Source organism: Corvus moneduloides, chromosome 17 (assembly GCF_009650955.1).
Source record: "Corvus moneduloides isolate bCorMon1 chromosome 17, bCorMon1.pri, whole genome shotgun sequence".
Lineage (NCBI taxonomy): Eukaryota > Metazoa > Chordata > Aves > Passeriformes > Corvidae > Corvus > Corvus moneduloides.
Window position 1 is genome coordinate 3,723,400 of NC_045492.1, and position 24,154 is coordinate 3,747,553.

Consider the following 24,154-nt stretch of genomic DNA (forward strand, 5'->3'; position numbering starts at 1 on the left):
TCCGGACTTGTTACACCAGGCCCAAGTCTTCCTTGTGCTGGGAGCCTCCGAGCTGCATGCAGTGCTCGCACAGTGCTCCTTCTCCTTCCCAGCACCTGAGCTGGCCAGGAATATCCATGTGCTGGGCAGAACCACCTCTCCTTGTGCCGGTAGAGCAGGCACTGAGCAGTCAGATGCAAGCTCCTCTCTCAGCTTCCCTCCCTGCCCCATGAGCGGTCCAGGATTAAGTGACAAGTCTGGCTTTTTATCACAAGGAAGTGTAAGATTGGAAATGCCAAAACATGTATTCTTATATGAAGACTGGCATTTCAGCTGATGAGCTAAATAAGGCTGATTTAGGGTTATTTCTACCTGGGTATTAATTTCTGCTTATAATAGAAGCACCAGACATGTGCTGTCCAGTGCAGCTGAATGCAGCTTTATTTCACGTCTCAAAGCCACCTCCTAGCAAGTTGGATTTGTCACATCTTGGATAGGAGGATTATCTTCACAAGAGTATTACCCATCTAGCTGAAAATTTCTGGTTCTTAATTTCTGTTTCTTCTTTCTTCATACCTCCCTTATTTCCTGGCTGACGGACTGTACACACACAGTACACTGTGGCTTTTAGCTCTTTGATGTTATTGCCTCCTGTTTGTGGAAGTCACGCTCAAGCTGGCTTTAAACTGCCTGTTGGAAGCATATCCCAGAAGAGAATGGGATCCAACAGGAAAAAAACAGCTCTGTATTTAATGAGTTTATTCAGTAACATTTGCAGCATTTATGGAGTTTAAGTGGCTGCACTGCTAAGGATGCACAGTGCCTGCATTTGAGAGCTAGGCTGGTATGGATAAGTATAAAGCAGACTGGAGAGGTAACAAGCACATTGCTTTGCACCCTCATTCCTGGAGATTAAAATTTCTTTCCTTTAGGAAGGAACAGAAAGGAAGGAACACCTTTCAGTAAGTGATCAGGTGTGTGTGTGTGCTTTGACAGTGGGGAAACTCTTCATGGCTTCGTAGTTTCACCAAGTTATCCCCAAAGTCTGCTGTGCTTCTAGTGCTAGGTTCTCATGCCCCTTTGCTTTAGATATAAATGGATTAAGCAATAAAATTAATTGATATATTTATGCATGGACATGTAAAAAAGGATTTCGCACGTTTTGAGGTTAACTGCAAAGATGTCCGGCCATCTAAAGCTTGGAATTTTGCCCGAACCTGAGCTTAGATGTGGCACCTGGGGACGTGGTTTAGTGGTGGGCTTGGCAGTGCTGAGTCAACAGTTTTACTCAGTGACCTTAGAGGGCTTTTCCAACCTTAATGATTCGATGATTCGAACATTCTATAACAACATTTCTCGTACCTCATCTGACACAGGGACGCCTTTGTTTGCGGGGTTGGCACTAGGGTGCTCCCAATTTTAAGTTGTCACCTGTAGCCCCTAACATCGATGGTTTTAAGGAATTCAGTTCGATGGGAGACCCTGCATGGTGCCAGGGTTGTTGCTTTGCTCTCTGTTCCCAGGCTGATGCCCTGGCAGTGGAGGTTGGTCACACTCCTCTAATGAGGCAGCCTGTGAGGGCATGACTGATTCAAACTGATGAATTTATCCCAGTCAGCTGCAAGTCTTGTTGCAGTAATAGCTTTGACAGAAATTGAAGTTAAACTGCTCTGAGTTGGTACAGAAATCTCCTTATGCTGCTCCCTGTATAATAACATTAACTTGTGCAGAAGTTGCTATGGGAGTGTATAAAGAGATTTGTGCTCTATGGGGAATCTGTAACTCAGGACTCTTCTCAGGATTTTTAACTCCTTGATTAACCCTAATGTGACCACTTGGCTTCCTATTAAATACACATTCATGGGATCATCTGTACCACACCCAGGCAGCACAGTCACGAGTACAAAGTGGGGAAATCACACTCTGACATTCCCATCATAGTCCCAGTGTGAGAAAGAACCGCTCTTTCTGTTCTGTTTGAATTTCCAAATAGTTGATGCTCGGCACAGTTATTTAACAGAAGTCTTTTCTGCATCAGTATAATGACAAAGGTCATCTTGTGAGCCAAATATATAAATGGTGGTTCTCATTTAAAATTAGTGTCTTGGGCCCCATGGTTTCTTTCCTGGTGGATTTGGGGATGGGAGTCTCTGGCAACATCACAAATCTCTGCAAACATAAAAAATTGAGGGTTCTAATGTGGAACAAGAAGTCAGAAAAAAATTTATCAGACCTCAGTTCACTCAGAGTGTCTGAGCAGTGCCTGATGCACCTGCTATGAATTGTAACTTACTTCAAGGGGTTTTCTCAGTTTTTTTTAATATTTGCATGTCAATTCATGCAACTAAAAACTCTCTCTGACACTATCAAGTCTCACTGCCTCATATTGCTACCCATTATTATGTAAAATCTTTTCATACAACTACTGAGGTTGACTTTGAAAAGTAAAGAGATTTTTTTTTTTCTTGAGCTACACTTTAATCAGAAGGGTATTTTTCCTGGCATTTGGAAATACGAGAGTGTAATTTTTATACTTTATTGGTTGTTATTTGCCCTTCATTTTCCAATGGAAATAAGAAAATAAGGGTAGACAGTTCTTTCCCCTTCCATCAGCCATTTTCCCCCTGGATCAGATCACTGGATTACATTGTGTTTGCTTTGGACAACGTGCTTCACCAGCACTGGCTGACCTGGATTCATTACCCAACACTGAGCTGAAATTGTGAGAGCATTGGGGGAAGAAATGAAGTTTACGATTCTTGATCCTGATTGATCTTACACACTGTCTGTCTTCTACATAGAAAGCATCACCACTACTCTGTGGCTCCAGGAAAAAAATCTTTTCTGTCAGGGAGTGCTGGAGGGTAAAACAAACAGAAGGCATGAGCATGAATGCCAGAGCAGAGATGAGGGGCAGTGGGATTGGCTGAGTTCATTCACTTTTGCGTCTGAAAGCCACCCCTGCCATACATCTTGTGACTATATTACATATGCCTTGTTGGGATAATGGGATGTCAGCCAGGACAGAAAGGATTCCAAAGCTCTAATCTTCTTCAGTGCTGAGAGCAGAATATGCCATGCCATTTCTGTGAGTTAAAATGGTGTACCAGGATGCTCAAACTGGCTTACAAGGACGCTCCAGAGCAGGATTTCTAACTGGAGTAGCTGGGCTTTGCCTGTTTTCCATGCGGATTCATGAAGATACTGGAACACTTAGCTGAGGAAGAACACAACAGCACAAATGGAGATGCAGGCTAAGCCTGCAGACACGCTGCAGTGGGCATGTGCTGGGTTTGCCCTTCGTGTGTGGTGGGTACCCAGCTAGTGAGCTGTGTCCAGGCACTTGGTATTCCCTGGAAATATCCCAGGCACTATTTGTGGGACGGATCACAGATTAAAACCCCAAACCTTGTTCTACTACAGAAAAAAATCCCCAGTGTGTTCTGCAGTTCATCATCCTGTAAAGCAGACACACAGAGTGTGTTGCTCCTTATTTCACCAAGAAGCCTGTTTAGTTGCTTAAGTTACAGCATAAAGTTATTCTACATTTTTACTGCTTTTTGCTGCTTTCTCTTCACATAATTTCTGAGCAAAATAATTCCATTTGGCTGATTGATTCAGGAATTTGACTGTCACATTCCAGGCATGACATTTGAAAATGCATGGTAATGGACTTGAAATGTGTTGCTGTAAGTTTTAAAGTGATTTTTTGTAATGTTGAGGTGGAGCACTAATATCCCTTTGGGTAAAATCTATTGCCCCTAGAAACAATATTTCAAAGTTCACTAATATTCATGACTGCCTTCCCCTTGTAATTGCACCACTGAAAGAAAAGCAATGTGCTTTCCAGGCTGGTTGGAAACAGCTTTGCAAAGATTTTTACAACAGTCTGTGACAAAAGACAAAAGTAGTTCCAGAGCAGATGAATGGTTGAAACGCAATAAAGATCCAGCTGCAATGGGCTGGAACTCCTGTGCTCCATCTCTGCCTGGTGTCAGAGTAGCTTTCTGGCCCCGTCTCTGGCTGGCCCTGATGCCCCTGGGAGTTCAAAGCACAGACTTCATCACTTCTGTGCAGGGAAGAGTGCAGGGCTGCCCTCAGAGTGCAGAGAGCAGCTGGATTGCCTCCCTGACCTGTTTGTGGTCGGGATGGTTCCTCTCAGAGCTGAGGGAACAGCAACTGGACAAAAACACAAACTGGGAGTGCAATTATTTATTTAAATTCATCATTTTACTTCACACATTCATGCTGTTAGTGGGGCTGTGCCTGTGACTGAGGTCACCTCTGATGAGTTTTTAGACTGAGGGCTGTGATCACTTGAGGGCAGCGCTTGTAAGCTGAACTGTGGTCTTAATGTCCCTGCCACACAGAGCACAGGAAGCATTATCCCAGTGTGCCATTCGTTATGGAATTATCCTGCTGGAATGTTAAGATTGCAGTAGTGTGAATTTTCATGTTTGAGGAACTCAGGCCATTTCTGTCAGGTGACTGCACAGCAAAACTCACCTTGTGAATGAGAGGAGCACCAGGCAACTGCTGGCTACACCGGCCTCTCAAAAGGGTAGCAAGAGCCTGATTCCAGGTGCTGCACTGCTTGTGACACGTGCAGCAAAATGAAAATGATGTGAGTCTGTGTGCCACAGTGAAAACAGGGTTGGCAATTAAAAATACCTTTTCGTTGTTGATTTTTTTTCTTGCAAGCAGAGCACGAAAAACCTTTGGTGAGGAATGAATGCAAACCAGCAAAATGACACTTTCATGGTCTCTTCACCACCACCACGTTTTAACTTTTTCAATAGTGCTACAAGTTAGAGGTGGAAATTGTGTGTTTGCAATTTTAAGTGGTGATAAATCACTAATCATATCAAAAATTAGCAGGCAGCTCACCTGATAAAGAGGAGATGCAGTCACTTTCTGCAGATTGTCACTCCTCAAGGACAAATAATGTGTTTTACAGGGAATATGCTTCAGCCAGAATAATTAGGGAAAATATAGATGAGAGCTGTATGTCTGATGGAGTTACCCTCTGCTGTTACTCTCAGAGGGCCGTCTTGAAAATCGGATCTGTAATGGATGTTATGGAGATTTGAAAGAAAATTTGAAACATGCGACTTTTTATCTGCTTTTGATGTTACATTCAGCTGCTTTCATCTCGGAGGATAAAAGTAATTGAACAATAATCCCGAAGAGAGTCAAATACACAAATCAATAAACTGCTCTCACAGGAGAATTTATTTTGATGAGCACACTGGTACCTCACTCCTCCCCACGTTCTGAGGTTTCCATTAGGTGGTCTTGTTCTCTTTAATACAGATAGTGCACCCTGATTGGGACCGTAAACAATGAATGAGGCAGATCTACTCGCTGAGTATCACCAGGCAAGAACAGCTTTTTGCCTCCTTTGAGTGATATCCTAAATTTTAATTGAGTGCTGAAAGCTTGGCACTGTCTTTTTATTTTTATGTTCTTTTGGGAAGTACAATGAAAGCCAAGGGCTGATGCTTCCATTAGACAAAGTGAGAACACAGGCTGTTCTTAGGCAAGATGCCTCTGTCGAGTGTTTTCCTACCTTGTCTGTGATGTATGGAGGAATTTTTCATCCTTTGTATTCCTTTTCTCTGCAGTGTTTCCAGTGATTTTAGATTTTTTTTTTTTTAATCTATTGTGATTTATTCTTCTGAACTATTTATATGCATTCTTTAATGAATCCCAGAATGGGTCAGGTTGGAAGGGACCACAGTGGGCTCATCTGTTCCACCTCCCTGCTCCAGCAGGGCCATCCCAGAGCACAGGGCGCAGGATTGTGTCCAGTCAGTTCCTGAATAACTCCAGTGAGGGAGACTCCAGCCCCTCTCTGGGCTCTGCTCAGGGCTGGCCCTGCCCAGGGCAGCAGTTCTGCCTCCTGGGCAGGGCAATTGCCGGGCTCAGGCCCTGCCCGGTGCTCTGGTGCCGCTGCTGGGCCCCGGAGCAGAGCCCGGGCCCTGCCCTGAGCCCTCCCTGCAGCCAGGGACACCCAGGGCTGAGGGCCCCTCTCAGCTGGGGCTCCTCTCGAGGCCTCGCCAGCCCATCAAGGGAGGTGATCCAGCCCTGGGGGCACCTCTGGGGTGCCGTGCCCAGCTCTGGCTCCTCAGCCCAGCAGGGCCAGGGAGCTCCTGGAGCGGGGCCGGCGGAGGCTGCGCAGCTGAGGAAGGGCCTGGAGCAGCTCCGTGCCCAGCACAGGCTGAGGGAGCCGGGGCTGCTCAGCCCCGAGAGGAGCCCCAGCTGAGAGGGGCCCTCAGCCCTGGGTGTCCCTGGCTGCAGGGAGGGCTCAGGGCAGGGCCCGGGCTCTGCTCCGGGGCCCAGCAGCGGCACCAGAGCACCGGGCACACAAAGCACTACAACTACATCATCCACTACAGAAGCTGCTTAAGCCAGATCAACAAGTAAAACTGGGAATATTTTTATTTTTTTTAAATGTTTGTTGTTGAAGAACAGGATTCTGAAGGAACATTGAGAATTTCTCTTGCACGTTGCACAGACAGAAAAAGAACCCACCGTTACAAATGAGAGAAAACCTGTCTGCAAGAGGAGTGCTTTTTTCTGCTGCTCAGAATAATTGAACAGCCCTGTGACTGTGTAGAGGAAGCCTCTGTTTTATTCACTATTTTGATTACCTTATTTATTTTTATAGAGATAATTTATGTTTTGTCAGGATCTAGCTTCTGTGTTACTCTAAATCTCCTCCATTTAGCCCATTTGAGGATAACAGCAAAGCACACAGAGGAAGAGATAATAAAAATAAATGCATGTACGTGTTAGTAAAACAAACAGTTAAAATAAATATTGTATTTACACATAATGAAATAAATTTGTAAAACTGGAGGCTTTACTTTTGTTTGGTAAACACCAAGTGGTTTACCTGCTTTCTAATCTCACTTTCATTAGCATATTTAATTATGCTATTGTATTTAATCATCAAAATGCTCAATAATGTACATTTTGTTCCCAGCCATGGAATGCCACTGCTGTGTGTATCCATGATAGATGTTTTTAATAAAATCAGTAATTACCCTTTATTGTTCTTTTAAATTGTTATTTTTAAGTGTGTTAGGGCACAACAGGTTTGGGGTATAAAAGAAAGCAAGTTCTCATTTTGCCATTTCATAATACAATGGAAAAAATTCCTTTAAATAGCTGCTAATAAGCCTTTTTTAAAAAGCAGTGCTTAATTATCTTGAAGTTGTTTACAAGTGGAGTTTTGGCAGCTCAGCTCTGGCTGCAGCAGTGCTGGGACAGGTGTTGGGAAGGCTGTGCTGGCAGCTCAGGTCCTGCTCTCCACAGCCTGTGCTTTCCCTGTGACCTTGGCCAGCACCTGGATTTAGTCTGGGAGTGTGACAGGCACATTTTGAAACAAATGGAGGGGTCCAGATAGATCTGGGATCCATTTAAGGGCATTGGGGTTGTTTTAAACTTGTTTTGTTTGGTTCTCTTTAGCAAAGTAGAAGTCCGCAATTAGAGGATGTTTGATAGGATTTGTAATGTATGAAATATTTTCCTTTTTATATATATTTTCAAGTCTTGGGTCTCTTTCCATGCAGAATTCTAAGTGAAATTTGCAACTGAAACTAAACCAGACCAATTAAAAAGAAATGAAGAGGATTTGCAGCTAACTGAATTTAAATTACTATGTTAGTGGTGGAGAGAGCTCTGTCCCTGGCTTACCTAACCACATACTGCATTACCTAACTAATTTCCTATTTCTATTATAATAGATTCATCAGTGTGGCAGCTTTCCTCCTTCTTTATTGCTTAGAGAATGCCCTAAAATAGCCTGGTTTAGTTTATCAGCTGTAATGACACCCATTTCTTTGTACGTGGCTTGAGCTTCAGCTGACTGTAGGCATCTCACAAACAGGTTGTTTGTTCTCTGGTGATTTTATTGTGTCAGTCTCACTCCTTTCTTCTCTTTTCTCTGTTGCAAGTCTTTCAGAACACACCTTTCTGTGTAATTGCCTACTTTCACCTCTGTCTGCACTGCTTTTGGACCAGTGATGATATCTGAAGTGGTTTAAAAGAAAGCAAAAATTAGATCCAAATATTAGGGAGATGTTCTTTCCACAGAGAAGGGCAAAACCAAAACACTTCCACAGCACTGAAAGACTGGTGAGCTCTGTTTAATCAGTGTTTTTGTCTGTCATGTCTGAAAAGGTATTTAGCCCACATTTTGGCTCAGAGGCATTGAAATGTGATGGGCAGCAGCTGTGAGAGCTGCGAGGCTCAGCAGAGGAGCTGTCACAGAAGGACACGTTGCACTTCAGGGACGGACAGAGTTGTCCATCACCCAGAAATGTCTGTGCATGGGACACGGCTGTGGGAGGTGCTCATGGGACAATTTGTCTGTCAGGATCTCTTTGAGGAGATGAGCAGCACACACTGTGGAGGGGCTTGGTTTACCCTGAACCACCACACACCTGTGAATTTTGCATTTAAGGTAAATCATTGATTATTTTTGTTCTGTTTGCCTTCCTACATTTTTTGGTGATAGGTGTGTTTTCCTAGACTTGTTTCATCCTGTGGAAATTAAGGGAGGAAGATGAGGAATAGGGAATAAAGGGGAGATAGAGAAGGCTTCAGCTTTTATCTAATACCTGGAGTAAAATCCTTGTTGGACACATTTCTGTTTGGTTTCCCATCCGTAGACCAAGAACAATATCTTTGAAAAACACAAAGGAAAACCTTCTAACTGCTGGTTCAAGGCCAGGTTGGGTGGGGCTTGCAGCACCTTGCTCCAGAGGAAGGTGTCCCTGCTCATGGCAGGGGGCTGGAACGAGGATTATCCTCAAGGTCCCTGCCAGCCCAAGGCTTTCAGAGGTTCTGTGATTATGGGTTTTGTTGCTTTTGCTTGAAAAACGGCCACTGTTTCAATTTATTGTGGGAGTGAAATATTCTGTGCACTTCTCCACTACCAAATTTATATTTTGTAAATGCAAATGAATTTCAGTATTTTCCTGGGCTACAGAGAGAGGCTGTACCACACTGGTAGCTGGGAGAACACAGGTTTTGGTGGCCTTACCAGCAACCAGTGCACCCAATTTTCTCCTTAACTCCTCCCAGTCTGCCTAGAGGAAGGAACTTTACTGGGGTGTGCCCAGGTTTTGGATGGCCTGGGCTGGTTGGAGTGACTGCCTGAGGACCTCAGTGTAGGTGTGCAGAGGGAAAGGCAGAATCCATCGTTACATCTGTTTTCTCTTTGTATCTGAAAGCATCAGTTCAGGATTCACACAAAGCTGCTGCTCATTCCATGCTCATTTTTCTTACCTTTGTGCATTCTCAGTCTCTGTAGCCTGCTGCTGGGAAACAGAATTTAATCAGTGCACTGCTAATAAACTCTGCCTCCTGCTCTCCATAGGGTCAGGGGACACAGGCACAGGGCACCAGACGAGGAGGGACATCTCCACTCCCTGTCATGTCTTTACTGACAGCAGCAATTTCTTGCAATTAGGCTCCTGCAGCAGGTACTTAACCCGGGGCAGCAGCTGATTGTCTGTATTTAACTTCACTCCTCGACTTGAGCTCTGTTAAAACCCCAGTGTCCCCCCACAGCTTCCTTTCCTCTGTTCTTCCCCTGATGGAGGGTTACAGAGCTGTGACAATTGTTATTGATAATCTAAACCAACCTTTTCTTTTCTATGCCTCACCTTGAGTGAGAGAACGGCAGAGAACAAAATGAGCTCTGGTACACTCAATGAGGAATGAACAAAACCGGCCTTAAAAGTCAGTTTTTGTGTGAAATTCTGATGACAGAAAAAGCAGTCTCTGAACATTGTTTGCTCAGTAATGTCTTTTTACCTGGACTGAGAACAGAGATCTCCCCTGGGAGAGATTCTTTCATTTGAGCAACTTAGAATCATCATTTAGGTTGGGAAAGTCCCTTAAGCTCGAGTCCAAGTGTTGACCCAGCACTGCCAAGCCCCACACTAAATGATATCCCCAGGGGCTACACCTACATGTGTTTTGAATCCCTCCAAGGATTGTGACTCCAGAAGTTCCCTGGGCAGCCTGTTCCAACACCTGACCATCCTTTCTGTGAAGAGATTTTCCTCTTGTCCAATCTGAACATCCTCTGGCACAACTTGGGGCTGTTTCCTCTCAACCTATCCCCTTGTTCCTTGGGAGCAGAGCCCGACCCTCCCGGCTGCCCCCTTCTGTCAGGGAGTTGTGGAAAACCAGAAGATGCCCTGAGTCTCCTTTCCTCCAGGCTGAGCCCCCCCCCCAGCTCCCTCACACACTCCTCATAGGACTTGTCCTCCAGACCCTTCCAGACTTGCCCATCCCAAGTGTTCCAGAAAAGTTCCTGGCTGCTGAGTGTTTGCTGCAGCCTACCAGAGTAATGAAAGGTAGCAAAGCATCCGTGAGTGACGAGGTATTAAAAATACTGTTCAGTCCTTGACTTTGATGTGAATGTTCAAAATGTAATTAATGGTTCAACCAGGCTGAAATAAAAATACAGCACTTGCACAGTGAAATCCCAGAGACTGCAATTTTCCTTGCGTGGGTTCAAGACTCATTTCAGTAGATCCCTGGCAGTTATTTTGTTGCTTAAGCTTCTTAAGAATTTCCTTTTTTTTTCCCCCTAAAATCTCAGGACACATAGAAAATTTTACTTCAGGTTACACAGTTTACACCAATATCTGATCTCTTAAGTATTTGAATTGGGCCAGTGTGTTTCTGTCCTGCTTTGGAGGGTATCTTTGTATGGTTGAAGCTGAGATACATACTAGCAGCTTCTATTCCACTAGCCAAGTGCAAAGTTACTACTTTTCAGATATTTTCTTGTATTATTTGGAAGCTATCATTCCAAGAATACAGAAATGGAGAATTTTGTCTCGTTTCAAATATCAGCACTACAGAGAATTGTAGATGAATTTTAAAATTTCCTTTTCTTTTGAAGGAAAACATTATGAAAAATGTTAGATGTTAGACAGATCGCAGGAATAGGTGCTACAGACCTTTTGAGACTGAAGACTCACAGACCTAACAGGCAGAAGGAATTATATAGAGAGGAGAGTAGGACCGCTGCCCCTTAAAAACAACAATACAAACTCTCATCTTTGAAGAGGAGGTTTCAATGGCTTCTGCTGCAGAGGAAATCAGTGTGGTGACAGGAAAATATTTCCAAAATTATATAGTCTCACTATTCAGAAAAAAAGGAGATTGAAACCAAGAGAAGAAAACCGGAGAGAATATAAAGCTTTCCAGGGTCAGCTTCTATTTGTTGATTTAATTCCAGTCTGGTTTCTCCCTCTCTAAACCTAAAATTTAAGTAGTTCTTACTAACTTATTCTCCCTCTGTTCAAGGATCTTGATGGCCACCAGATGTCAAATCTCTATGCTTGCAGCCAGGGACACCTCAGGATATGGGTATTTGAGACCTGGTTTAGGACTGTCAGGCTGAGGACAGATGGTTCTTGTGAAAATGTGGTGTAGTGGGGTCTGCACTATGGATTTTACCTTCTTGCTTTGTAACCCAAACTCCTCTGTGGTTCATAGGCTGGTTACTCGATCCAAAGACTGTTTCAAACTGTGTGTGTGTGATGGAGCTCACAGCATTTACAGCAAAGTTTTGAGCAGAATTAGCAGCTGGTTGAGAGAAGCTTCACACTCAGAGTTTGGGATAGGAAAGGAAAGGGCAAATGTGGGCAGGATGAGGAAGGAAGCTGAAAACTGCAGGAAGTCTTCCCTAGCCCAGCTTTGGGCAGAGGACTTGGTGAGGTGATGCTGGATCAGGTTGTTCCTTACTCACAGATACAGTCAGCATATCTGACATCGATTATCAAATGCCCTCTAACTGCTGATTCACTCCATAACATGACTGATTTTAAGACAATAACTGTAATTAAAAAAAAAAAAGGCAGTATAACATTAACATGGAGGTGAATTGCCATTTTCAGCTGCATTATTGTCTTGGTGTGAAATGTTTTTGCCATGTCTCAGCCACATTCTGAGCTGGGCTCTGCAGCTCAGCGCTTGCTGTAACGCAGAGTTCAGTAGGGCAAATATCTTCGTTTGCTTTTGGTTTTCTTTCCTTTGGATGCATCTTGAAATGAGGCTGGGCATTACCTTTACTGTTTCAGAAGCTGAATATTTTCAGAGAACCATTCTTTTGTTCACCTGATTTACCTGTACAACTCATCTGCAAATTCCATGGATTTATAGAAAATAAATGCTTAGCACCTAATGCTAAGCATATATGTGTATATTTCTGCATAAAAATTTCCTAATTTCTAAATTAGCTTTTTTGTTGTTGTTTGACACACAGAGTTAAAGACTCACATTTAAGAGGTGTTTTCTAGATGCTGAGGGATTGACATGATTTATAGGGAAACCTAAACCATTTGCTAGCTTTAGACCCCATGTCTTTTAATATCCATCCTGTTTCCAAAGAGTCTGCACACGTGTGTATCTATATAAAGATGCAGAATACTTTCCCATTGCCAGTCCTTAGGGGATTTTTAGCAGTGATACAGAATATGCAGGTTGTTAAAATGTATTTTCTGCTTATGCTTGAGTAGACTGAAGTCAGTGGCTGGTACATGCTTTACTTTCAAGAATTACTAGAAGGGTTTTTTCCCACTTTAATTATCTCTCAAAGGAGTGTGACTGGTATTCAGAAGTCCTTCCAACGTTTTTGTTCCCATGAAAACATTTTTTTTTAATAGGTTGAAGTCGTGAGAGAATATGAGAAGTGGGCAGAACCCTGAATTGTGCTATAAGTTAAGAAACTTTATATGAAATTACGTATTTTCTGATTACCTTGTTCAGATATATATTGAGCGAAAGAGCAAATACAAGTTGAAGAAATGTCAGATAAACAAACCAACATCTGTGGAATTTTTATGATCTGACTTATCTCAAACACTGATTTTACTCACTCATCCTTCATTCTTTATATCTACACGTCTAGTGACACATGCATTTATATTTTATATAAAGGGCAGAGTGTAGTCAGCGCATTTGAGTTAGGCTGTTAAATTAAGGAACAGCAGGTGAAAATGATTCCTCCACATGAATATTCAAAGTGTACCTCAGATACTGTAGAAAGAATAATAAAGAGCAAAGAAACTTTGATGGGACCAAGGCATGGAGATGATCTGAAATTAAAGTTTTATTGGCACAAGGTTGAGATGACTCAGAAAACTTACTCCAGGAGTGGCAGGATCTGCTTGTACACCCCATTGCCAGAACATCCAAGAGTTTGACAGATGAGGGGACACTGGGATGTTGGAAGTCCAGCAGTTGGTCCCTTAGTCTTGATTCTTCCACCCTGGGGCTTCAGTGTGAGCACAATGGGTGTGGAGGTGGCAGGAGGGTGTAGGGGCCATGGAGTTGAATTCAAAGCTGAGAGACTTGAGTTCATTTCTTCCCCGGGGACCATTTCCTGTGTGTTTGCATCACTTAAGGCAGGACTCACCAAGGTTATTAAGCACTGTCAAGTAGGCCATCAACTACTATTATTTTTAAAATTTTTTTTGTAAAAATGAAGAAAGAGCAACTTCCCCACCCCTTACCTGATGGAATCTAGTCACCACTGTTGGATTCAGTGAGGTCTCACAGGAATCAGGAGCATGACCACTGTTCAGGTCCTCACGGCAGAACATTTCCAGGCAAAACTCTCAGGAGCCAGAACGCAGTTGTGGATCTGACGCTTATTTCCGTATTACTTCATACATTCCACAGACAAGAACACCCAGAACTGTGCACTGCTGGGACACTGGAGACACGGGAGGAAGCGCATTAATGGATGGCCACCTTGTTTAAACATCAAATTCTATTTCTATTTCTTCTCCTGCTTCCCAGATCCCGTGCACGGGCCGCAGAACGTGGAGGTGGTTGACATCCGCTCGCGGCAGCTGACGCTGCAGTGGGAGCCCTTTGGCTACGCCGTGACGCGGTGCCACAGCTACAACCTCACTGTCCACTACCAGTACGTCTTCAACCAGCAGAAATTCGAGGCAGAGGAACTCATCCAAACTTCTTCTCATTACACCCTGCGAGGGCTCCGGCCCTTCATGACCATCAGGCTGAGGTTGGCCCTCTCCAACCCCGAGGGCAAAATGGAAAGCGAGGAGCTGGTGGTGCAGACTGAGGAGGATGGTGAGTTGTCGTGGGGTTGGGTGGTTGGGTTTTGAGGGAAGACTCATATTTCAGTTGTAAATAACAACGTAACCCCCTGTCGCACAAGACTTGCGTATCTTCTCTGCACAGTGTGTCTGTTTTGAGTGTAAAACTTGTAGGTTTAAATGATTTCCACTTCACAGCCACGTTCCTGAAAGGGCAAAGATCCCTGAAGTGCTTGGGCATGACAAACACCAGTCTGAGCAGCTATTAAAGAGCTGTAGGTTTGATTCTTTGTGTTCTGAACCACCCAGCAGCTTCCTCTATCATATGGGCAAATGCAATCCTAGTATTTATTGATTTTTCTTGTGCTTTCACAGAAGAAGGCATCCCAAAAAAAGGTATAATCCCTTCCTTTCCAGAGCGTAGCTTTTCTTAACACTGATCTTCTGGACATCACATCTTATAGAGATCTCAGAAGCAAAATTAATTGTGGATATAAAAGAACAGCTGTGGATATAAAAGAACAGTTTTCTGGAAGAACTGATGGAAAGCTTCAAAGTGTTGTTATCCCACCTGAGCTGTTTCAGACCAAGGACTACATTCCTCTGCCTGGACTGTAGAAGTTGCTGTCCTAAGTTTCTCTCAGCTGAAAGTGGCTCTTCCAGCCCAATAATAAATTACATGGAGGACACAAAAGGATGGCAAACATTTCAAAAAAATGAGCAGGGTTTTTATCAGACAAGCTTGGGAGTGCATTTAGTTGGTTATCTCCTACAGCATTCAAATTTTGCTGGAGTAGGTGAATTTTTGAACTGGCCTTGTAGCTGTAATGAAATTTAAATCCTGCACCATTACTTTACTAAGCAAATCAGCCTTTCCTATTGATTAAGGTGTGCAGCCCAGCAGCATCTCCATGCCAAGGTGCAGTCTGGCTGTTTAGGTGGAGAGTTCTGCTGTTGTGTGGGGGGAGGAGGACAGATTAAATTCCCTGCTGCTGCTCTGCTGTACTGGAATAAAATCATGCTGAAATTAGCGTCATATTTTCATGGGTTCTGATTTTATTTGTCACTTAGTGGTTACATTAGGGTACTGTTATTTGCACCAAAAGTTGAGAAATAAGCCTTTCATATTGATAGTAGCTTGGTAATGGTAGTGCCTTGAGGGATTTTAATTTTTAATTTTATTTATTTTTAATATTCAGCTTCCTGTCTGGTGGCCTTTTGGTGTCTCACATGCAGCTGGAGCTGGGGGTAGTTTTTAACAGAGTTTGTTGTTTGTTTTGGTTTTTTTCCCTGCAGTTCCTGGACCTGTTCCCTTGGAATCTATCCAAGGAGGACCTTTTGAAGAGAAGATCTACGTTCAGTGGAAGCCTCCAAATGAGACAAATGGCATCATTACACTCTATGAGGTGAGGAGAACAGATTGTTGTCAAGGCATACGTGCCACAGGGCCCTTTTCATGTGTGTTTAAGCCAATCCTGAGCTCTGAGACATCTCAGCAGGTGCTATAAAAAGCCTGATTAAAATAGATAAGAATCTTCAAGATAGTCTGCTTCTACCAAAAAAGTTTCCCAGTTCAAGAAAGAGAAAGATTTCTTTCCAGTATTTGCGGCAAAATGAGAGCCACACATTTTGCCGTGTCTCAGGTGCCCTTTTTCCTTCTGCAGAAGCTCCAAGGTCTGTTTTCTTTCTTTTTTTCTTTCTTGAGGTAAAACACTGTTAGGTTTTATACCTACACTCTGTAACTGATTCCTTTTTGCCTTTCCACCAGTCACAGCACTTCCTGGCAATATCAGCAGAATGGAAACATCAAATCTTATCTTACAGTGCTCTTTTTGAACGTTTCAGTGATACATTTGTCCATCCCAACAACTTCCCTGATGCCAAACAAAGTGTAGAGCAGGTTATGGGATGATCACTGACCATCCTGTGCTGGGTGAGAAAGAAATGTTTAAATTTGATCCCAGAGTGTATCAGAGGTGGTGTTTCTTGTGAAGGTAAGGACGTGTTACTGCTGTCATGTGCTCCTGGTGAAACTCTCCATAATGTCGTGTACGCCCAACTATGTGGAACAGAAATGCAAAAGGAGGAACCCTTTAGGGGATTGTGTGAAATAGAAGTCCTACAAGAGAAGGTAAAAGCGCTTGGATTCAATAGCAGAAAGTGGTGCACCAGTGCTGGCTGAGCATGTGTCAGTTTATGGGTTCAGCATTCACCTCCGTAAGATTAGAGAAAGTGAAACATAATTTTATTTTTATGGTGACATAAAACTCCTCACTGTGGCTTGTGTAGCGTTTTCTGACACAGAGGGGTAAGAAGCAATATTTCACTTTCTCTTGTGCTTTTTGTACAAACTCACTTTAGAAAAGCCACAGGTGCAAAAAGCAGGTCTCCCACCACCGATGAGGTTCTCCCTGGGTTTTCTCTTCCCATCCAGTCTCTCCATTTGGGACAGGATGTCCTGTGACGTGGCACTCCCAGATCTCCTTGCTAGCACTGGCTCTCTGTGTCACAGTCAAATGGAAAAAATGAAGCAGGTTTAACATCATTGAGATCTTAAATCACAGCATGAGCAACGGATGAAACTTTCTCCTTGAACTTCGCTTTTAGGTCATCATTTGGCTCACAAAGGCCAGACTGAGTTTGACACAGCAACACTGAACAGATGAACAGAAGTTCTTTTGGTAATTCAGTGTCATTTCAGCTGGGCTGAAATCCCTGACTAAGTGTGGAGTCATTGTTGGTCACTGTTGAGACACTTACAGAAATATGTGCAGGGTGCAAATCATCTGTCAGTGCTAAAACAGAACTAACCCTCATCATTTCATGGTTTTTGAAGGTGTCTGTGTAAGGAATTAGGCAATAAAACTGGGTGTATTTTAAAGGAATTAACCCGAATAGAATCAGTTACGAGTTCATTTTTTTCTGGCAACATAGGTGACCTACAATAGAACGTATTTAAAATAACCCAAGTCAAATGATGCAAATGATGCAGAAATAACTCCTTTTAATTTTTAAAGAAGCAGTCTCTTACTACAATATTGCCTTGGGCTCAGCTTGTTGAAAGGACTTCAGCAATCTGAGTAGCTTTTCTGGCTGAGCAGCTGCATGAGACACTTTATTGCCTGCAGGGTTGTGATGCATTGTGACAGTGCCTTTGCCCCTGAAGTCACATCATTGCTCAAGTCTCAGCGGAGGCACAAACAAATTTTTCTTTTCTGATAATGACTCTCTGCGTATTTGGCAGCTGGAGACAAAGAGAAGTCAAGGTGAATTCAAACTCTTCTTCCTCCTTTTCCTATTCCCCCTCATCTCCAAAAGGATGAACATCCCAGTGCTAGAAACACTGTGAGAGCCAGAGTGCCTGGAGATTGTCACGAATGAAAATGTTGTCCTTTCCTGTCCCTTCTTCCATATGAAAATTCCTACAGAGCCTTTCCACTGTCCATGGAACCCGGAGACAAGTCCATCAGCTGGAGATACGTCCAGGTTGCACATAACCTGGAGAGATGGCCAGGGTACTCTCAGGGTGGTTTGCTCCTTTAGGAACATGGGGATCCATGCAGATGGAACCCACACAATTCCTGTACACTGTTACTGGTGTCACTGGGAATTCTGCTCTGTCCTGGGAGATTCAGTGATGTTCCAGTGAATTTGCAGCTCTCTGGAAGCTCTGCAATTGTGTTGCTGTTATTAGGGAGAAACAAACACAAAGGCCTGTGAGCATTTATTAAAGTAAAATTCCCTGCAAAGTATTTATTAAGTAGTACCACTTTATGAGCTTGAGTTAGTGGTGTCAGGTCCTGCATTACACCTGGAAGTAGCTGGCTAAATTCACACTCGGGAATTGTGTAGCTGAAAGTCTCTCGAACCCCTCTGGGCACAAACCCTCCGAATAAAAACAAACAAAGCCCCACCTTCTCCTCCTAGGAAATAGTTCCCTCCTCACCATCACCATCACAATCTGATTTACTGTATCTGGGTATTGTATTTTCCCTCTAATTCTGTTTTAAAAAAAATTGTTGTAAGCTTTTAAAACGCTCTGAAATAATCACGCTGTCTATTCTATTAACATCCCACTTGCTTCCCTTTGGGACTGATTTTCTTCTCAGGTCCCTAATCATCCTTGCAGCTCCCTGCCAGATGTCCCTATAACCCAAATTGCCGTTGCAGTTTTCATATCCACTGCTTGGGTGCCAACTGGGCTGGGATTCAGCAGCACAACCTTCAGCAAGTCTTTTGGCAGCCAGAAGCACTAATTTTGTAAGGACTGAATACTTCTAAAGAGCCTAAACAAAACGGAAGGACCTTAATGAACCTTTTTGACTTCTGCAAGTCTCTTCTGATGGATACTTTTCCTTCAAAATGCCATTGTAGCCTTTTAACAAAGCAGGAGCTTTGCATTTAAAAGTGGTTTGAACCCCCTCTGTGTTCAGTTGAGAATTAATTGTTTCACTGGGTACAGAAACAGCTCGATTTTTAAACAGAGGGACCTTTTAGATCCCTTGTAATTGCAGGCCTAGATCCTTCTCTAATTGCAGTCTGTTTCTGGGGAGCAGAAACCTCTTGTTCAAGGCAACTTGGAAAGCTCCGGGAATTACAATTCAGTTAATCAGTGCTGGAAAGATTAGGATATGAGCTGGGTAGAAAGGGAGGATGGCACAGATTGTTCTGGGGTGCTGGGGAGCCCAGCAAAGCTCACAGGCATGTGGTGAGACAGGAGGTGTCAGTCTGTCTGTCCATCAGGAAAGCCAGTCAGGAGATGCACCGGCTGCTGCTGGAAGTAACAGAGGGAAAGCTTAAAGCCTCTAACAGGTCCCCAGGTGGCTTCAAGGTGTGTAGGTACCTACAGGGGGCAGGCAGATCAATCTGTGCTCAGGCAGCCAGCTGAACAGCGGAGCTGGGCTTTGCTGGTACCTTGGTTTGGGTAGAATGCTCCACACAGTTGGTTCTGCATGTGATGCTCATGCAAGATGCACTATTACACTTTTATTGTTATTATTGTCTCCAGGAGGAACCTGTGAGTGGCACAATTTAATAATATTTCAGTAATCCTGCCCATAATCAGCCTCCTGGCAGACTGAAAGCACCACAACTTGTTGAAATTTTTATTTTACATTTTTTTTAACCAGTCCTGAAAAGCTGCTCTGCTTTAAAATCCCTGATAAACAAATGTTGCTCATTGTCCTCACACCATGTGGGAGTTCAGCTTCAAAGCCTTTGTGTACAAAGACATGCAACAAAGATTTATTCCTTTTAATTTATTTTTTCCTAAGTGTGTGTAAAGTCAAACTACCATCAAACAGACTTATGCTCTCATTGGGCTGCAAGGGCAAGCAATCTCATTTAAGGTCATGGACCAGCTTTGGGACTAAAATTCTTCTGCTTTTAGATGACATGAGGCTGTCCTAGATGTATGTTTTGTGCAAATTTGCATCTAGAAAGTGTAAATAAAATTTATTTATATCTGCATTTTGCTGTTCCTTTGGGCAGCTGAGAGCTTTCGGGGCACTCAGTAAGTGATGCTGGCTTTTGCTTTCACAAATAAAATTTTTTGTTTGTATTCTGTTTCTCAGAATTGTCAGGTTTTAGAATATTTCACCCTTAAACAGGAAGGAAAAAAAACCAAGCACCTATCCTTGCTGTCTGAAATACCTGTCACATCGCCTGGGGGAAGGCATCCTTAGAGCTATTGCAATCCTAACAGCATTTAAAGGGTGGATCCCGAATATTCGGCTCCTTGGCTGGAAAAATGGCTCCCAGACTGTTGGAGTCCTTTCAGTGAGCCATGCCTAAAGGCAATGTTGAAACAGCAAACTGTCTTTTTAAACATTGTAAGGTGCAGTCCTGTAATCAGTTATGTCCTCATCTTCAGGATTGTTAAATCCCTGGTGGTTTGGGGGGAAAATAAGGATGTGTTTGCAGCTTCTAACTAGCTAGTTTTGTCAGTCACTGTTTCTGAAACGCTATAAATCTCTATTTTGATGCCAGGAACAATAATACAAGGGACTTTCATACACAGTTTCAGATCTTTAATGGGATGCTTGGAGCCTAGTGCATCTAATCCCAGTGGATTTGAGTTTAAATTGCACTTCAGAGGCTACAGATCCTCTTAGTTACCATGTAAAATTGCAGTCTGCCCTTCTTCATCTCTCCAGTTGCCAATATGTCATTCCTTCTCCATCACCTCACTCCCTTTTTCTCTGCAGGAGAGGTTGTTACATGCAAACTGCCTCTTTAGAGTGTCGTGCATAAGGTCAATATTTGTGGGATGCATTGCCTGTATTTATAAAAGGGCGGAAACAAATTTCTTCCACCCTTGACCCCTGAAAGTGCATGCTTATTATAACAAAAAGCAGGATTATCTGGTGTGATAGCTATGCAGGGATATGCATCCATTTCTATTCATAGCCCTTTTCTAAGCTATTCAGGAAACTTGATTTTTTTTAGGATTAAAATCTTTCCAGCTAAAAGGTGTTGCAAAAAAAAAGGGTTGCCCAGAAAAAAGCTGCAAGGGTTGGGAACTCAGTTCGGCTTAGTCATTTGTTTGTTTATTTAAAGGGTTTGGGGGGATTTTTTTGGTTCCAAAGAGTGAAAAATGGCTCCCACAAGAAGGAAAGCAAAAACCACAAAATCTTGCGACCAATTTATATAAAGCTCTACAGTCGAAATACTGGAAAGATGACAATTCTCAGAAATTGCCTTCAGTGAGAAGTGGCTTTGAATGTTCCCATGAAAATCAATCATGTTACAGCTTCTCGATTGCATTCCTTGGATGCAGGAGGCTCCTGGGACAGAGATTTCTCACTTCAACTCGCTGCACTGGGCTGTGCCACACACAGCTGGGGCTGCATTTAGCTGAACATGAGCAGAACATCCTGGAGAGCTGTCAAGTGTTCAAAATGCAGGCAATGATCAGTTAAAGATGGGGTGTTGGGTCTGGCTTTATCACTCATCTGCAGGGACCTTGTTGGGAATTACTCTCTGTTCATCCACAGCACTAATGCTGTTGGCCTCTGACACCAGATTTTTAAGATGTAGTCTATTGTTTGTCCAGAGTCCATGAAAGTCAATTGCATCAAGAATAAGGGGTCTGCTGCATCTGTGCTGTATTGAATTAGACTTCTTTAATAATCTAAACTAGCAACGGAAGTGTGTGGCCAAATATCGTCTGTTGAAGTTTGAAACTCTCAGCCCTACAGGAGGCTGTGTCACCCTCTAAGTGACATGTAAGGAAAGCTGTTCACATCTACTCAGCTCAATTAGTTCTGGAGTTTATGGCTCTTAGTGAAGAAGGGCCCTGGAAGAGGGCTGGGCTGGCTAAAGAGAAATTGTTTATTTTATGCCTGCTGACTGTGGTATTTACTGAGCACTTGGTGAACAGGTTGGTTAAATGCTGCCGGTGTTCTGGGCTCCACCTCATAAAGATTCAGGCCAGAATATGGGAAATGAACAGTGCTGATTGCACTGATTTATTATCATTTGTTGGCAATTGAGAAGGATGATAAATCTGAGTGTTGCTCGCTCTCTCAGTAGCTTGGGATGCTGTGCTAGTCACAGATCCTGTGGCTCTGTTTCTGGAACAAGGCAGGACTCAGACAGCTTTCCAGTGAAATTTGAGGATCCCAAGGTCACAGGAAATATCTTTCCCCCCACCCCACAACCAGTGGCATCCCACAGAGAGCTTTCCCTGCCCCCCCCCCATGCTGTTTAATTAATTTTAATAAATTAATAGGATTTATAAGCTCCCCTGTCAGCACTAGAATTCGAGGATGTGCTTGAGTGACCCCCCTGCCACACACAGGGCGTTCATTTAAGGTGGCTCCCCTGATGCTGCAAGGAAAGCACGATTTACCTGTGTGCAGTAACACGGAGGGCAACAAATGCAGCTGCTGTTTTGGTGAAACAGGACGGTTTTCTTTCCCCATCACGTTTAGAAACATCAAATGCCGTGGCAGGACTGAGGTTACTTGGAGCTGTGTTGACTTAAGGCTGCTGTGGGGAGCTAACAGGAATTAGGCTGGGCTCTGTCTGCATGGCACGTCCCGGGGTGATGGCTCTGCTTGGCTGCTCCTGCTCCTCCAGCTAAGGAGGACAGCAGCAGGGAGCATGCTCCAGATGCAGGCTGGGGGTTTACTCAGGGGTTACTCCCTGTTGGAAAGAGCCTGCTGTATTTTATAGCTCCTGTTCCTCTCCATCCCGTCCCAGTTACTATAAGCTTAGGGAATGTTTAAATGGTTTCCTAATTAGGGATGCTTTTCTGAACAAGCACCGCAAAGAGCTTTTGAACAAACTTCTTTAAATTATACAGGATTCTTAATTGTGTGTTACTCACTTGCTGTTACTTGCAAGATGTGCTTAACTTGGGAGCATTTGTTAATGATGCTTTTTAAAATCCTATAGTTTCCAGTAACATCTTAGGGAGAAAATGAGAGAGTTTTTCTGAGAAACTCAGACGTCAGGGTTTTTCAAATGCATGACAACCTCCAGGTAAGTAGCATACTTGTGCTATAAATAGAATGAATCAAGTGTTTAAAAAAAAATTGCTTGATCAAGCTTTTCAGAAATAAAAGCATAATGTGGTCCCTTGAGCACAACAATTTCTTTGATTACCTTTTTATTGTTCTTTTGAAGCCAATAGAAATGCAGTGATATAAATCCCATGCAAATGAGAAGACATTTGGTTACAACAACAGTTTTTTTTTAAGGAGCTGAATTATTTTAGTGTGCACGTTGCGCTTTTTCTAAGCCAATAATAATAATATAAATTATAACTGAAAAAAACCTCTAACTTATTCTTTCTTGTAATGAAGTTCAATTTTAAAGCATCCTTTTGTAGATACATCAGCATCTTGACTTTCTGCCTTCCAAGCTTTTTTTTTCCCAGACAAAAAATACATTTTCAGTCTATTCTTCTTTCTTCTCTGTATTGCTCATCCAGGAGAACAGCTGATCCTTAATCCCATTTCCTCCATCTCATCTTTTCACGTGGCAGCGTACCTGTGCAGTTAAAGTACTACAAGGCTCTTTAACAACTCCATTTTCACATCTTGCAGTATTTTGTTTACCAGAATGTAGCAGTTACCTAAGTTGAAAGCAAACTGCAGATGCATGTTTACACTTCCTTCCTAGATTATTGGGGTTTTTTTTCTCACTGTTTCATCTTCAGTATTGTTTAATTTAGAAAATATATATGACTGAATAATTCAGTTGTGGTGGTGGCTTCATCCTGTTAATGGATGCCACTGAGGAACTTTGTAACAGGGGAGAAGCCAGTCAAGGTGATCTTTGCATCACCTTCAGAAGCAGTATGTGTGTGTGGATGCACGGTTCCTTCTGGGAAATTCACCTTGTTGCTGTCCTTTGTGCTTGTGTCTTAGAGCCAGTCTTTATGATCCTGCCATCCAGTGGACAGGATGGGTTTGGGTTTAGTTTTCTGTGCCCGGCTCGCTTACCAATTTCTGTCACTTTGAGTCCTTTGCCTCCTTTTTTCCTTCTCCATTTCTCTTCCCTGTTGATTACCACATTTCCCTGATCCCTGCTCTCACTGCTGTCCAGGTGGGATTGCTGGCAGTGGGGGTGGGATGGCTGCCAGAAGGATGAAGGCTTTAGCACAGGGAGAACAAATTTCCTTTCGTTCTCAATTCACCTGCTTCAGTCTGAAACTGGGAAAAGTGGCTTAGGGTGAGCTTGGATGTGGTCTGGAGCAACCAGGCCTAGTGGAAGGTGGCAGGGAGTTGGAATGGGATGATCTTTAAGGTCCCATCCAACCCAAAGCATTCTGTGAGGCAGACACATGGAGAAAAAGTACAGATGTATAGCTTACAATTCAAGTGACTAAAACTACACCATCTCACAACTGTCAGCTACACCAAGAGCTAAGACTGATATTTGATCTATAAATGTGGCCAAACCATTTTGTCCACACGTAGGCCTTGCTCCTGCTGCTTTCTGGTGTGCAGCAGACACAGAAGCTGTGTGTGATGCTGGTCACACCCCATTGTGTGGTTTGGGGATTTGTTCTTTGCCCACAGCTTTCCCTGCACCCATGGCAAACCACAGTGAGGTGTTTCAGGCAG

At 43.2% G+C, this 24,154-nt stretch overlaps 1 protein-coding gene across 9 annotated transcripts in view; it reads left to right on the top strand.

The window, feature by feature from the left end:
- Positions 1 to 24,154, top strand: part of PTPRT (protein tyrosine phosphatase receptor type T) — a 431,612-nt gene that overhangs the window by 262,051 nt on the left and 145,407 nt on the right. For all 9 annotated transcript variants that reach the window (XM_032126644.1, XM_032126648.1, XM_032126650.1 and 6 more), the window contains exons 8-9: positions 13,816 to 14,112; positions 15,375 to 15,484. In XM_032126644.1, the coding sequence (XP_031982535.1) occupies positions 13,816 to 14,112; positions 15,375 to 15,484 (407 nt within the window). The remainder of the gene's footprint in view (positions 1 to 13,815; positions 14,113 to 15,374; positions 15,485 to 24,154) is intronic.